Source organism: Triturus cristatus, chromosome 3_2 (genome assembly GCF_964204655.1).
Source record: "Triturus cristatus chromosome 3_2, aTriCri1.1, whole genome shotgun sequence".
NCBI lineage: Eukaryota > Metazoa > Chordata > Amphibia > Caudata > Salamandridae > Triturus > Triturus cristatus.
Window position 1 is genome coordinate 342,385,891 of NC_140584.1, and position 17,153 is coordinate 342,403,043.

Consider the following 17,153-nt stretch of genomic DNA (forward strand, 5'->3'; position numbering starts at 1 on the left):
TTATCTTGCATGTAGTATACTGCAGTTTGACTGCGCTGGTCGTGGCATCGTGACCATGTTTGGCACGTCAGCGGTGGCAGGCAGGGTTCGATCCCAATGCCTACTGGTATTTTCACAAAAAAAAAAAAAAAATCCATACCGGAATTGCTGCCGAGGACAGTTTGGCAGCTTTTCAGGGTTTTGGACGAGCGAGATGCAAGCCGCGGCCCGCTTCAATTTGGTATTATTTGTGGACGGAGCCGGGGGCGCGCCTCCCGCAACAGCTGCCGTTGGCAGGTCCTAGGTGAAATTGGCAGGCCCTATGCTCTCTGACGCTGGGGGGGCACTGCGGTCATTAAGATCGGTCGCACGACCGGCGGTCCCGCGATGGCCTCATTTTGCCTACAGGGGCGGGGCTTCAGCACCTTTGGTAGGTTAGCAAACGGCTTCTATTCTTGGTTCCCGCTGCGGTCTCGCACTTGCAAATCTTTCAGCTACTGACATTGTAAATGACAAAGCTTTTATCTACGTGTTGATTTTAAAAACCGATAAATAAAAGGCATTGTCATTTACAAAGCAAATAGCTTATAATTTCACAAATACGAGACCTATTGCATAGCAAATGCTTGTTTAACATATAGTGATAAGATCACGGTGTTGGTTGTGGATCTACCCCTTATAGTTCTAGACTTTTGGTGCTTTGTGACATTCCCCCTATTTGATTTAGGAGATCTAACCATTGTCTTTTAAAGTGATTTGCATGAGATGCTCAATGTGGTATGTCCAGTGGTCCACAACGTGAGTACTTGGCCTTTGATTATTCATTATTATCATGTTTTCAGTTCTTATATGGTGCCCCTCAATATATTTTTTATGTTTTCAGATTCTGTATTTTTCTTTGCTCAAAAAAATATTCCTCTGTCCTGATGATGACCCAATAAGTTGTAAGGGTCGAAACGCCGTTGATGCACCTTTGGCAAATTGTGAAGAAGCATCGGCTGTGTTGAGGTCCAGTTTTTTATGTGGACCACTCAATTGAATTTAAGACCCTTTGCCATTGTTATTTTTTGTTTCACAGTATATTGTCTCTATATGTTTGTTTAGTGTAACATGGTGAGCACATTGTTTGTTTGTACAATGTATTGTGCTATTATTTTTGTGATATTTGTATATTGGTTAAGAATTTAATAATAATTTCTACTGTTTTGGAAAAAACAATTATGTGGGCACTTGCTTTTTGTTTATTTGTAGCTCATTATTTGTAAAATAATTTCTTCTGGAACAGTTAAAGTTTGTAAGCACCTATTTCCCCCCAAAATATGTTACCTTTTAGAGGTTCAGAAATACAAACACTTCCAAAGAATTTTTTCATCAGAGCCACTCTAGAGAAAAGCATAATATATTAGTGCACTTATGAAAATTCTTCAAAGTCACAGTGAGTAAAAAATACAACAGCAAATGGAGGAATAGACAGAGAAAAAGGATAAAATGCTGCATGTTACACCAGGATTCCTCACAGAAAGTGCATTACAAGATATTAGTAAGGCAAACTAGTTTTTTAAAGGTCACTTACATTAATGTAAACTTAGCAACAACAGCTATTGTATGAAAAATAATCCACCAAATGGCTCTTATCTCTGGTGAAATATCTTTTGTCTTATGATAATCCTTGTACTGTACACCTTATGTTCTGCAATATCATCAGAAACATCTTACTACAATGTACAGTAAGAAAACGTTTTTATTTTATTTTAACACAAGGTACTATAATATTGACCATAAGATTTCATACAGTAGTGTGAGAAACAAACCTAACTTCTAAGTATAAAGTGGCCTTAAATTGAATCTGTGCTAACAGTACATATTTTATCAGACAGTGCATAAGAAATTATTTTTCTTTTGGTTTTTGAATGCTTGAATATACAAAGAATGTTTTAACAATTGCAATAATCTTCATAGTTTTCCAAATATAACTGACATCTTAGATGACTGCGATAGTATAACTTTTACACAAACACAATGTGAAACAATTAAAGCAAGCTGTCTAACAGTGGACACATGTCAGTGAGACAATAAGCAACCGGAGAATAACAATTGATTTTGGTAAATTGGAAAGCCAATACTTTCACAAAATTAACAAAAGGCCCCTTTTGGTAAAACCATCCTTTGGAATAAAGTGTGGATAGTAATGTAGATACAGAATGATATGGTTATGTCTTAAGATAGAATAGGAATTAGAAGACATTTCAAAATGCATATGTTTTTTCTAGATACCAAACAACATCCATAATGTTTAAAGGAAAGTCCTATTAACAGTAAATCTAACATGATCTTATCTGTTCCTTCTCATGGACAACTTGTGCGTTTTTTTTAGCTTACCAAGATACACTGACATTTTGTTTTAAAAGGCATTACAAATGTACAGCCGGAGGCTCTTTGCACACAGCTTGCTCTGTTTAGGTAAAACTTGTTTCTCTAACTACATCGATTGTGTAAATCTCAGTTCTCAAAACAGTAGTCCTCTTTTACTTTATTTTTATCTGGGAAATGTGTAAGGATATTAATGAGTATACATTTTGAAAGTTACATATTTACTAGAGCAGATAATTGTTCCTTATTCTTATATGAAGTTCCTTGACATCCCACTTATGGTAATAATAAAAAAGAGGAGGTGAAGAGACTGGGTAAAGGACAGTGTATGTAAATGTCAGGCTTGGACAAAAATAATTCTTTAAACAGGTTGCAAGTTTCATCGTGGCCAAACTGAACCTCAAGTCTGTAATAACAATCCAGTATACCAAGTGAGGTTTGCTCCTGTGGAATGGCCTGAGAGTGCTTGAAGTTTTTAACAGTGTAATATAAAAACTGTCTAGTTAATGATGGCCTGACCACTGAACGTGCAACACTAATATGAGTATACCCACTCTAGTTGACAAACAGCTTTTAAATTATATGCTCACTTGTTTGGAAGCATTCTCCTCTTGTAGGGGCTCCTTTCTTACTGAATAGTATACTTCTGATTCAAAGGAAATATTCAAAGGACATTTTGAGAAAATGCAGAGAAGAAGGAAAGCGGAATGGCAGTCTCTTGATGTGGACATAAATAATGCTAGCCAAGTGTTTAGGCTTTTCATGTCAAGATCAACTCACACTAAGCCTGAACAAGGAAGATTTGTAGAGCATGGACCGAGCCTGATGAAAATGTTATTAAAAAGAAAGGGGAACTGGCACATTAGTGTGGTGTTAAGGATAAAGAAATGCATCTCTAAAATCCCTGTATGCCCCAAATTCAGACTTACTACTCCTTTTACTCTTAACTATCAATTTCTGAATTTCCATTCCAAGGTAATACCAAGAGAGACAAAACCTGGCCTTCTGTTTATATATTTCAAAACAGATTTGGTGAAACTTAAGTACATTATGGTCCCTTCTTTCTAGGGAGTTTAGAAAAAAGAATACCAGTACATGTAACAACAACTCATTTGCAACAGGGTGGCTAAACAGAACTTAGTAGTGTTAAAATTAAAAGCTGCGCTCTTCGAGATAACTTGTGCAGGCCACAGATCACAGCCAGAAAAGACAAAACTGGATAAAAACTGGATGAAGAGCTGAATGTATCTGTCTCCGTTTGGACTGCGCAGCATCTTAAACATAGACAAGAGAGCTGCATCTCCTTCGTTGTCAGTCTGGCCTGCATGGGTGAGGGGATGCTGCAGGCCACCAAGCCAATGTATCTTTGGACCCTCAAAACAGACATTGCTTGATGAACTAAATGTGTACGTTTATAATCTTGGTGGCCAGAATCTCCATGAAGGAGAGAAGGCCTGGCTGAAATCTGTATACACTATAAATGTCAAACAAGTTAAAAGGTCTATTTTGTAAGTGTGGGCTTACCAAGATGTTTCACAGCCAAGACCTAACAGAAACTGATCTATTTAGAGAGTGTCTCTGCATCCTTCAGGTGAATTATCTCAAATGCTTGGGAGAACTCTCTTTCCCTTAATCATCCTTGGTATGTGAGCTAGGCCCATTTGTTGTTGGTCTTGAAATATGAACTGAAGATCAACAGGGGAAGAAAGTGACACGAAAACATGTAGTGATTTTTGCACACCACTAGAAGAGGAGCACTACCAACTACCTCATGATCAACTCTTCTATAAAGGGTCTCCAGTAAGCAAGCCTCCTCTTCACTGAATAAATTGCCCTTCATGTCACCCGGGTATACATACTAGAATATGCAAAATAATGAGCTTAGCTGAATGATAATCTGATCAGATAAACAAAGGCAGGCGGGACAAAGCCATCTGAAAAGGATAGCCTAGAATATTGAAAGCTAAAGGTCCAACCACAGTTTCCGACCCCAAAGGAAAGTCATTTTCAATATTATACAACTATAAGGCAGTCAGGCATAAAAGGGAAGCTGTTGAATCTTTGACAGTGTTCTGCTCTCGGATTTATTTTGGACTTCCAAGAATTTGTTTGTAATCATACCTTCTGAGAGGCATGCTATTAAAACAATGGTAATGAGGCAGTGACAAGACTATGGGATTTCATAGAGTTTGTCGGAAGCCATTTCAACTTTGTGAAAATCCCTTTAAATGGTTTGAGCCCGGCCAAACAATATTGGGGGAAGCAAACTTTAACTGGGAGCCAATGCATTGTTGACCGATTTGGCAAAGTGGCTCTCGATTTTGGTATCAACAGGTGTAGAGTGATTATGCACTACAAGACTACTTTTAAAACAACTGGCTGAGAGAGGCTGTTTGTTTAAAGGTGGGAGTTTGGGCATGAAAGAGAAGGCAAGGATATCCTTTTCACTGGTACGACTCAAATTTACCAAACTGAGACGGGTACCTCTTGTCTTGTGTGTGATACATAGCATTTGACTACGAGGTCCACAAGATATTGTTTAAGCACCAACAAAGAGTGTGGATAACATCCAGATAGCCCCGCGCAAAGTAAATCAGTTTGTCCATGCACAGGGCACATGCTAATTAAAGCCCACAGCAGGCAGCGTGAGCTTCACCACCAAACACCTTGCAAACACTTAGCGCACTGTCTGACAATGTGAACACAGTAACAGTCATACCATAGCACAGATTAGAATCCTATCCAGTCAGCAGTACGTGGCACTGAAGGAAGGGAATGCAAAGTATGTACGCATGTGGGCACAAGCTGTAGGGGCAGTTAGGGGAGGGGACTGTTGCCCACAAGGTGTCAACGTTATACAACAGTGCTATTTTGGGTTTCTCCTCTGAAGGCTCATGAAATTCAACAGGTTGGGAAAGTTATTAAGTCAGAAGCAAAGATCATGTGACCAGAACACCAGAAACATCTTGGCCAACTTATACAATATGCAATCTTTTAGCAAAGGCCCATTTCCCTTTTCTTTCTTAATTGTCTATTCCATTTAGTTCAGTTATTGTCTTGTTTTTGGTGTGCACATGTTATATTCTCCCAAAAGCATGCTATCAAAAGGCTTAAATATACAAAAAAGGGATAGATGGAATTACCACTGGTAATTGGTTAGGTGAATTACCACAGGTAATTACTCTGGCAGCACCCCAGTCCATCTTTATTCTGCTCATTATGTCACCTCAGTTTGGGCTCAGCCTGCAAATCAGTCTTGACCATACTGCAATTAGAACAGGTCAGCCCGAACTGCCAGGCCAGGTCCTCCATGAACCAAATCACAAGCTATTCAGAAACGGGCTTTTGGCATTCTAAAATCTTTACAAACTGAGAACCTCCATTACAGATCGAAGCCTAAAACGCAATGCATTTCAGTGTCTTAAGCATTTTTATGAGGATAAACAAAACACTATGAAATGTAGCTACACAATTTGCACATATTTTAAAACTGGGAGAAAGAACCAGACAATGAATAACAAGGACTTTTTTTTAACCCATAAGAACGGAGTGTAGATTTCCTGATGCAATACAATTACAACTGGAACAAAATTGTGCAGCCGTAAATCATACAATGTTCTTGGCTAACACACCGTAAATGGAGAGCAAATCATAACCCTGTTTGCGTTTGGTTCACTTACTACAATACATGGCCAATCCACCTTCCTAAAATGAAACTTCAAAATCATGCAAAAAATTATGTTTTCTTAAATATGAAAAGCAGTTGTTTAAGGTAAGCAGTCTACGTTCAAAACAAAATTAGTCTACGTATAAAAACATCCCGTTTGGTGCGGAGAATTATTTGCTGAGTTTCTTGGCTACATCTGAATATGCAGATTCTATCTCGTTGTCTCCAGGACAAGTGTTTGTGAATTCATCCCTGGTATAGGCATTGGTCAAGTATCTCCAAATTCCGGTCATTTGGTCTGGGATGTCGAAATTGCGGTACTTCTTCGCCACCACCTGAAATCAAGAAAATTGAGAGCAACATTATTATTTACTGTCTGTGTAGTGGTGTCGATTTCGCTAGCAACAGAGATGAAATGTGATATGGTATGAAAATGCAAATTTGCAGCACACGTTTTGCTTTGAAAACAATTATTCAGCATAAAATCTCGGGCCTTGCAAAAGGTCTGATGGCTCATGCTTCAAAAATTATTTGCAATTTAGAAACTTTCAAAAACATTTAGCATCCCAAAAGCAGCCCCTACATGTAGTAGTAAGAAATAAGCTTTTAATTCGCAACTTTGCACTCTCTATTATGAGTTCCTTTAATCAACATTGCTTACAAAATCCATTCTACTTTAAAAGTATACGGGGATACGGGAGAACCAATATTGCAAGTAAAATTACTAGCATTGGAAATGGTTGCGCTACCAGCAACACACCTCAGGAATAGAGTTTGACTTCTTTACTATATTTTTTAAACGTCATCTGCAATTTGCAGCATCCTTTTGTACGAAACAGCATTACATGAACATATTACCTCCAAACAAATGCAAACTCATCCGTGAATTGCAGTTTACTGCTCTATTCATGCAGCTAAGCCAATGCAAGCGCCCGCCATTGAGTTTTACCGAGTTTCAACGTACCATGTGACTCCATCATAGATCCCAAAGTTTCAGATTTGTTATGTGTGACATTTGCATAATTTTAGTGTAATTATGAGTGGGAGACCCACCTACCCCAAAACCAGCCATGAAAAACCTGGGAGTCTGGCTGGAGGACACATTCACAATGGACTGTAAATCTAGGAAATTATCAGGAATACGTTTCTTGCTTCTTAAACTGTTAAGGAAGATTATTGAAGTGATCCCTGTGCACTTGAAAAAAACGGTCATTGAGTCCCTTATAATTTCACGCTTGGACTACGTACGGCAACTCGCTTTATGTGGGCTCACCTAAATATGTAACAATGGGGCATATGTATCAAGCCCTTTTCCCGTTAGCAAACGACTGCGAACGGGAAAAGGCCTTTTGGGATGTATCATCCCAAAAGGGCATCGCAAATTAGAGAAAAGCAACATTTGCGATTCTCTATTTTGCGATTACATTTGAGGAATCGCAAATTGCGATTCCTTAAATCCGATGTAGAAAGCACCTACGTTGTGTGAATTTGGCATAAGAAATCGCAAATTTACGATTTTTTGGGGGAAAAAAAGCACTTGTTTGCTTTTTTCAAAGTGCCATGTTGGACACATACATGCCCTTAGGACATGTATGTGCGGCATGTATGTGCGCCACATGTGCACACATGCTTATTTCAGGGGTGCAGCAGGGTGTCCTTATGACACCCTTGCAACCTTGAAATCACCTTCTCAATTTGCGATTCTCTAATTGGTTATCGCAAATTGAGAATGTCTTCCCATTCATTCCTATGGGCCTCTACGCCCATAGGAATGAATGTGAATGTATTCCTTAATTGCAAATCGCGATTTGCAATTAAGGAATATGAAGGAATCGCAATTATTATTGCGATTCCTACATACATAGCATTTTGCAATTCCTTAATAGCAATTCGCTATTAAGGAATCGCAAAAGGGCTGGTTCATACATATGCCCCAAAGAGACTCCAGGTGGTGCAGAAAGCGGCAGCCAGATTTTTATTTAAAATTCCCAACCGTGTATCTATTAAAGAATCACTAAAACAGCTTCACTGGTTGCCTATCGAAGCAAGAATCAAGTTTAAATCCGTCTGTATGGCATATAGGGCCATTAACAAAAAAGGCCCACTAAAGCTCAGACAATTGATATCCAGGTACACCCCAACCAGACAATTAAGATCTTCCCAGCAACAGCTCCTCAAGACAACCAGAGTCAAACTGGCTAGGTGGGGAGGCAGATCATTTGCCCATCTGGTACCAAAGCTGTGGAATGCCCTTCCATTTAAAGTCAGGGGCGCACTAAATGAAATCTCCATCAGGAAAAACTTAAGGACTTGGCTCTTTCTCTGGTATCTGAAGGAACAAAGCTTTGCAAACAGTACTCTCCAGCGCTTGGCAGCCATGCGCACTACAAATTTTAAACAAACATTAAACATAAAAATGAGCGACATTCAACTACTATGAGTGACACTTTCTTATGAGCAAAAATCAAGCAAGTAACCTATAAATTCCAGAAATGACATCCATTTGACCAAAGAGAAACTCTAAGAAGATCTTACAACGGCTGCAAATTACCAGAAATGGAAGGGCACTAACGGAAGTTTGTCCAGGCTCTCCACGTGGGACCCGACTGTAACTAAACGGAAACATGATTACTTGTTCCACAAATATGTCTGTCCTTACTCCTGCCGATATTTCGACATGTGACCGGTGCAGCATGATTAGTTCCCGGTTGTTAACTAGGCTCACCTTGGCATTTACCCTGAATTGAAGGAGTTTGGTCGATATATTCTGGCAAGCCCTGGTTCGCTCCCTAACTGTGAGAAAAGTTAAAGATCACGCCACCTCGAGCCATTTGGACTGCAGCAGATCACGAGTAACTGCAATCCCACCAAAAAGAGCTTCTGCATTTGTTTTGTTTCCGACCTTTCTGTTATTTTGGCAGTTGAAGTAAAAAAAGATCCCCATGTGGAAGCACAAAAGAAAACACTCACCCCCCAGCCCGGGTCAGCTCTTCGTTCCAGGCCTGGCAAATTCCTGATGTGTTACAGCCAGGAATACCGATAACAACACGCTCTTGAAAGGCATGCGACAATCGTGATTGTAGGGCTGGGAGAACACGCTGAATGTTTGAATTAAAATCAGCCCACCTGGCTTGAGAAGCACAGGCTAGGCTTGTGAAAGGAAGCCTCCAGTGTCGCAACAGTGCGCAGTGGACTCTTCATTTTACCCAACTCCGGACGTGGGCCCAGTGAACACACAAGAGTCTGCTAAACTCCATACAAGAGTGCTCCAGATCGGGCCTTCTGTCTGGGGTGACATTTGTTGTGACTAGTCTGTTCGACCACCAGAGCCCGGGCTTCTGAAATACACAGTTCTGTAACACAGGCACTTACTGACTGCAGGCAGCTGCCTGATAGCGCTGCTTCTAAAAAGGGATTGGCTGTAAGAAATAATTTACTGCAGCTGAGCCACGCAGCGGCCGGTGTGAGCAGGCAGCGTGCTCCATGATTTGCCGCAAAACCAGCCAGACTCCCACATAAACTCCGGCAGTAGTGCGCACTCGCAGGACGTGACGTCTCCTCGAGGCCAAAGTCAGACTGTGTGTTTCACACAACCAGACTGGGCTGATGTCTCGGTAGTAGCCATTAGGCACTGCCTCGACGTGACGTCACTCAGTCTGAGAGCCGCACCACGTGGAGAAGCAAAACTCCAAGTTGATACATTGTAGCAGAGTGCCAGCAGCAGCTGCTAGTGGTAGCCCAGCCAGCTGAGCCCCAAGCTTGCAGGAGCAAACCACGCAGTACCAGCCACTCCAGTATGGTTTAACAGTACTAGCCAGCACTAACAATTTTACAGCTGAGGCAGTGCGGTGATGCAGAGCACCACACTGAAATAAATGCATTAGTCTAATGCCTTATACTTTGCAGGACTGCTCCCTTCCCCAATCAAACTTCACTTTCACTTCACGGGTGAGAGTGCATTTGTTAACAGGTGCTGGGAGAATAATCTTTTGAAGTTGTTTGTTATTCAGTACGTTCTTTGACAGTCTGTTTGGTTTAAGCACAGTGCCACTGGTGATTGAGCACAAACATGTATAAACATAATACGAAACAAGATGCAGAACTGAGAACATGAATTTGAAATTCACACTCCACACATTAGATAGGGGCACGTGAAAGAGACAAGAGTAGCAGAAGCTCAGTAAAAGAGTGCTTTTAAACATAATATAGAGATACATATGCAAATTTACACTAATGCATATAAAAAGGGTTAGATTTGATGCTATACGTGAAGTAGCCTAGTGCTATTGAAATGCTTTAGTGGTGAGTACATTGCATAGAAACAATGAAATATGAGCCTAAAACTTTGCAGACTAATACTAAAGATGATATAGTTTATAATTATTGTAAAACAATGTTATTTCTCTTAAACTTAGTAAATGTGCTATTATTTGAAAGTAATGAATTTTTCACTGATAAGGTATTGCTAAAGATAATTAGTGTCTTACAATAATTTGTGAACATTAAATTAAAACTTCTTATGGCTATTATGATTTTTATTTTCATTTAATGTTTTAGAATGGATAAAGCGAAGGAAATGTGAAGTCAACTTAAGGGCTTCTGGTCGAGACATGTTTTTAGAATTGACCTTTCCCCCATTTTAACAATGGCTCAGTGATTTAGTATATTGTTGCCTTCCCTGTACTGCAATTGTACATTCTTTTATTTTTCTGAAAACTTTTCCCATGGAAATAGCAAAACTTATTTCTACAGTCCTGTGTATCGCTATTATGTTTCTTTTTCTAATCAATAACTGGTGTGGACGTGTGAATCTGCAGGTTCTCATGTCAAGCATGGGAAACTATGTCAATGTTGCAACTACCTAGGTGACTTAATGCAGATCCTGAACACAAGGTGTTTTTTCGATGGTGGTGAGATGCCACATCACTCGGGCATTTCATTATGAACTTCTAAAAAAAGAAACCCCAAAGGAAGGGCACCAAGCTTAAATAATTTTTCCTTTTGTGTGTACTCAATTTATTTTGCTTGCTGAGAATACTGGTTTTGATTTCCTTTCCCCTTTTTGACAACAATTCAATTTATCTGGAACTTAGATGCAAGCACTTTGTGTGATGCCAACAACCTTTTGTTAGGACTGATTTTGAGGTTTCAAACCATCCTTTGGTTTTTGACTATCTGTCAATGCTACATTCAGTAGCAGATGGACGAAGATCTTTCTTGCCGAACCAGAACTTTCTTTATTTGCTTAAGCTTTATGCTAAATGGACTCGCCCTTAGAGACTCGTAAATTGTACTTCCTCCTCGCCGACCGGATCAATTCTGTTAGTTTGGAGAACCATCCTTACTTCTTATGGGTGGCAGGACTTTGTAAATCTGAAAGTGTATTTAAAACCACCCTTCCCCAAATGCAGGGTGCTTCAAATAAAGCAGTAATATTGATAACTGAATTGCTAAAGAGATTGCTTTTTGTAATTAATTTTGAATCCCTAATAAAATAACTAAAACATTTTAACTTGCTTGAGACTCTTATTGAGTCCCATTTGTTGCATCTTGCAACTGCAATTAGAGAAAGATTTAATGTGAGACTTTTTGGTAAGTTGGCAGTCAATTAATGGTCCTCATTGAGAAGCTGACTGGTGCGTCTGGGAACCCTAGAGTCTGCCCATCCTATCAGCAGAACAAGATCAATCGGAAGACAGTTGCCTCAGGGTTAGACAGACTGAGAATGCATCGGAACAAGATGGTAGAGTTTACTCTTATCGTAGGAGGGCCCAGTGCAGTTAGAGTAGTGGTAGACTGAGAGCACACGCTAACATTTGTCTAATAGAATATGACACATTGTTATGAAATAGTTGTGGAGAGGTATAGTAAAAGCACGGAGCGTGGCTTGGATGCTGGCAATGGCAGATGCTCTGTAAGAGAGTACCGCCACAACACGCCAATTATCTCGGACCAGCCGCCAATCCCCAGAGCAATCCAGCCTGGGTCGATCTCTCGTTTGCTGCAACAACAAAGCACTTGCCGGAAGCCACAGAGACTCAGCGCATCCGGAGGCTTCAGCAATCACCAAAAGCTGGGCGGGCTGCGCGGTAAACCATGTACGACCACGCCCAAAGAATTCGCGCCCTGGGGATCTCACCTAGCTGGTTGGAGCTACAACTGTGACCCTACTAACGGCGCCACTGTCGCGGCGTGGAAGCCCCTCACTGAGAGCGAAACCAAGGAGAGCGGGTCTGGTATTGGACATAGGCCCGCACTGAGAGGCTCAGGCCCATCTTCACCCATGGCCTGCTGGAGACAGTGGGAGACTTCAGCCATGGGCTGGGTGGGCCACGCCCATAGAATCTGCACCTTGGGGGGGCCTCGCCTTGCTAAAGGCCGGGGCTGTGACACAGCCTCCCAGCTAACTGTGCCGCTGTTGGGTCGTGGGGCTCCCCCCTGGAAGCGAAGGTGAAGACAGCAGTCCTATTGTCAGGCCCAGACCCGCACTGAGAGGCTCGAGGCCCATCTTCCCTGCGGACTGCAGGAGACCGGGTGAGCCGAGCAGAGAGCTGCAGGGTGTGCACCGAGGGCCTCGCATAGCTGGCTAGAGCCAATATCACATGGATTGCGCTCTTGCTGATGGCGCCATAGCCCGGGGTGTTGTGACCATCCCCTTGAAGCAGGGGAAGAGTAGAGGCTCAATGCTGCACCTGGGCCCCCTACTGTCGAGGGTGGGCCCCAGAGATTAGAGATCGAGAGAAGGAGATATCTGCACAGATGGACCCTGTGGGTACCGGCCTGACCTTTGGCCCTGATGCAAGGACATGCCCAACACCCAATTACATTCATCTGAGCTCGAGGAGTCCGACGGGCCCCACAGGTTCACATTCCCTATTTGAGGAGACCACAGGTTCTGCACTGGCCGTCGGCCTGTTTCGCCCATCAGCGCTGCTACCAGAGAGGCAGGGGAGACAAACTGGTCTCGCAAGCAGGCAAGTGACTTTGACTTCTCCTCTTTTTTTTCCCCCCTCAACTGTGTCGCCATCAATGTTAGTGCTGGGGCTGAACGGAGAGCCGGGTCCCCGGTGCCCCTCATGGGCCACAGCTGCACTCTGCCCTTAGGATACCCTGAGGTTCACACTGTTTCTGTGAAGCCAGCCGTGCTCAGCGGCACTATCGAGACACATGAAGCACTTGGCCTGACAACCAAGATGACCAATCTGGTGAGATAAGCTTGCTTGGGGCTAAGGGGACTATGGCTGCCTGACCTATCACACCTAGGGCAGGGAGTGCTCGGCTACAGGCTTTAGCACAGCTGGCCGATGGGCGAGTATGGTAGTGGATACGGGGTCCAGGTGAGTGATGGCCACTGGAAAGACTAACTGGTGGCAGGACGAGCCCTGCTGATTCTAAGACGAAGTCCGACCGGCAGCACGGACGCACCAAACTTCCTTTTGGGCCCCTAGTGCTGAGCCTAGGGCTCCCCCTTTCCCCTACCTTTTTCTTAGCTACCCACCCAACCATGGCATAAAACAAGCCCTCCAGCTCCGCAGCGCACAATAAAGTAGATAAATACACCAAACAGATGGCGCTGACAGAGGATGTGGGTGCGGCGGGTGGTGGGGACACACACTCAGAGAGCCTACAGATGTCCCACATCCTGCAGGCAATCCAAGACCTTAAAGAAACCATGACAGGAAGGATAGGGGAACTGAGAGTGGACTGATCCTTGATCCGACAAGACCTATGGAACACAGTGGACAGGGTCACGGAGGTGCAAGGTACAGTTTCTGAAACGGAGGATACGATAAAAACCCTTAATTCCGACTCCCCTCCCTACAGTAGTTAATCAGCCACTTGGAGATCTAATTGAGGACACCAAGGGATGATTGAAAAACATGCACATTGTGGGCATTCCAGAGGAGGCATAGGGTCTATGACGACTTCCTTCTTTTCCGAATGGCTCAAGAGCTGGGTGTCTACCTTGGAGGTGTCGGCTTGCGTCATCATAGAAAGAGTGCACAGAGCACTGGCTGCAAAGCCCCTGGTGAGCCCACATTACCTCATTATAGCCTGGGTCACTAAACTACGCGGATCGAGATGCTGTCTTTCAGGTGGCGTGCAGCATGGGGTCCGTGGTGTTTTAATCCCCCCCCCAGTAATGATCTTCCCAGACTACATGCTGAAGGTTCAACAACAGAGGAGGTTATTTCAGAAAGTGGAGCAAAAATTTAGAGCTATGAACATTCAAAACATGGTCCTCTTCCCAGCACACTTAAAAGTTATATCCCAGTACAAGACCTTGTTTTTTGAGCCTGGGTATAGGAGAGGCCAGCCTACGCAGCGGGGGCCCTGCCCTGCTACCTTCCTGGTGGGAGTGATGGAGTGCCCTCTGGAGAGTGGCACATAGCTTCCCAGCGTAGACCCCCGGCATGAGCGCAGGGCTCATTTGATGGAACTGGAAGGGGCCCCCACTTGGAATGTGCCTGGACCAGTACATTAGTCGCTTTTGCTGCAGAAGATGTACTCAGAGTTGCTGATGCCCTTGCTGGGTGGGAGTTGGGGAAGAGAAGGGGCGTGTGGGGGGGGTTGTTTAGAATTAGCTTTGGAAGGCCCAGACATATACACTAAACACTTGCACGGCCAGTGCGCACATACGTTGTCACTTGAGCCAATCCCACATTAAGAAAATGACTGATTTTCAGTAGCAAACTTTACCTGAGAGACTTGGCGTCCTCTCATGGAATGTCAATAGCATGCTAGACAAATTCAAGAGAGGTGCCATATTGAAGGCAGCCCATAAGCTTAATCCAGACATCCTAATGCTCCAAGAGACACAACTCATGGGCAACCAGTGCCCCTTTCTGGCTCAATGGGGGCATTCGCAGGTGTCCCACACAGAATTTCACTGGGGTTCAAGGCGGGTCTTTATTCTGATCCATCGATGTATTCCTGTATTGATGTCCAGGGTATGACATGAAATCCTGGGGTGATGTGTGGTGGTGATCTCCTGGGGTCCCCGATCTCCCATGCTTGTGTGTATGCTTCCCCCACCCCTTAACTCCGAATTTATAGGAACACTGGTCGCCTTCTTAAGGACCTCCGGGCGGCTCCGTTGATTCTGGGAGGGGACTTCCACAGGGTTGTTGACCATGGCGTAGATCGATCCTCTGCCTGGTCCTTTGCGGGGACTAGCCCGACGGTCCTATCCACCTTCCTACACATTATCTACCTGAAAGATGTGTGGAGAGCACACCACACCGAGATATGTTGCTACACCTGTTACTTGGGAGCGCACAAATCCTTTTTCCATCTGGACTACTTTCTTCTATCCAGCCAGGACAGTCACAGAGTACTCGCCGTCCGTATATTTGCGAGAGGAATGTCGGACCACTCATCCGTACTGCTAGACATCAGGTTGGGGCAGAGACGATCTGCGGCAGGGTGGCCATGAATCACTGGACCATCCAGAGAGAGGAGTTCTGCGAATCCTGAAGGAAAATGGGAGGGGGTTGAGGGGCGGGCACACTCCATGGAGCAATCACAAGGGGCAGCGGGGCTAAGCCCATCAGAGTACATCGACCTTGAGGCCCAGGTACTTGAGCTTGATGAACAAAAATACATAACTGTGGCAGAGGAATCGATCCTTCGAGACTCCCTACACACTCAAACACTGCTTCAGCAGGAGCTCATGCAGAAGGCCTGGGACACATGGATGGATATCCCCAGTCGTATCTATCAATGGGGGGACAAGGCGAGCAAGATGCTGCACTGGTGGTGTACCCTCGTGCCTCCAGCACCCCCATAGCTTACATTGAGTTGAGTGAAGGTTCGCACATGACGGTAGCGTGGCTATATTTTGTATTTTGAATTTGTAATTCAACTCACAACCTACCAGCTATGGGACAGCTTTGTCAACAGGGTGAATTCAGGGATTCCAGGGTGGAAGGAGTTCCATGAGGAAGAGCAACAGGTAAGTGGCAACAGATTCAACAATTTCTGCCAGACGGGAACTACCAGCAGGAACGAAAGACAACAATGAAGGTGCAAACAGCAGTGAGGCCAGTTGCAAATTAGAATGAGGAGCAAGGAAAGTTACCATCACACCCAATTTCCAGATGAAGACCATCTGAAAGTGCAGCCCTTATCTACTGTTCTGCCTACTGTGAATCAGAGGAGGAATCTGGTTGCCATCCTGGACTGGTATGACCCTCATTCCCTACCTAGTAAGCCTCCACCACTTTAGAGTGGTTTAGACACCAATATTTGCACATGATTCCCTAACCACCATCTGCCTAGTAGATATGGATGGCATGCCACCTTTCTATTCCATGATGTAGTCATGATTATCCTGTGAACCCACAACTCCATGGAGTCGAACTTTGAAGCTTGGTCTCAGATGAGTGTTGACCTAAGTTTCTTTTCCAGAGGCCTCTTTTGAGGATGGACAGAAAAAGGATAACAAATAGGGTCCATCACAGGCTCATAGGCTCATAGTCCTAGAAACAAAGGAACAACAGGGCACATTAATGGCTTGATAGTACGGTATGAATATGACTGATGCATTAAGCTCGGGAATAGTGGTCTGAATGTTACCTTTCCTTGCAGCTCTACATGGTAGCTCATCAATGGCAATCAAATTATCAACATGGGAAATACTCGAGATCTTTTGCACAGCCAGGAGACTCCCCTTGAATGAACAATCAACATCAGACAAGATCGCCTCTCTCAAATTTGACTGAAACAGAGACTGGCTAACAGGAGGAGTAGTTGGAACATCAATCAGAGGATGAGAATATTGATCCCCGTTTCAAGATTTTGTTACAATCGGTTGGGCTGGGGCATCATCCTCAATATTTGGGATAGCAATGATGACGTACCGCAGGTATGGTGCAGATGTAGAAGAGGTGAAATCCATCTCCATGATTTCTGGGTTGAAGCCCTAGTCCATGAAGGTGAGACATTGATGGACAGACAGCTTCACAATGTTGAAATGTCTCTTGGCATTGAGGGGTGCCTTCAACCCTCAACATCGAAGCATGGGCATGCTCTGACATTGAATGTTTAATCGAAGAGCCTCTTAAAAATGACCACCTAAGTGTTCACTGGGAATGGCAGTGACTACAACATGCTGCCCACTGATCACGGGCACAGG

The 17,153-nt window shown here is 43.6% G+C and overlaps 1 protein-coding gene across 1 annotated transcript in view; it reads right to left on the reverse strand.

Annotated features, from left to right (window-relative positions):
- Positions 1 to 1,702: 1,702 nt before the first annotated feature.
- Positions 1,703 to 17,153, reverse strand: part of CLIC4 (CLIC family member 4) — a 286,715-nt gene continuing 271,264 nt past the window's right edge. The window contains exon 6 of the mRNA XM_085647822.1: positions 1,703 to 6,351. Coding sequence (XP_085503948.1) covers positions 6,187 to 6,351 — 165 coding nt within the window. The 3' untranslated portion in view covers positions 1,703 to 6,186. The remainder of the gene's footprint in view (positions 6,352 to 17,153) is intronic.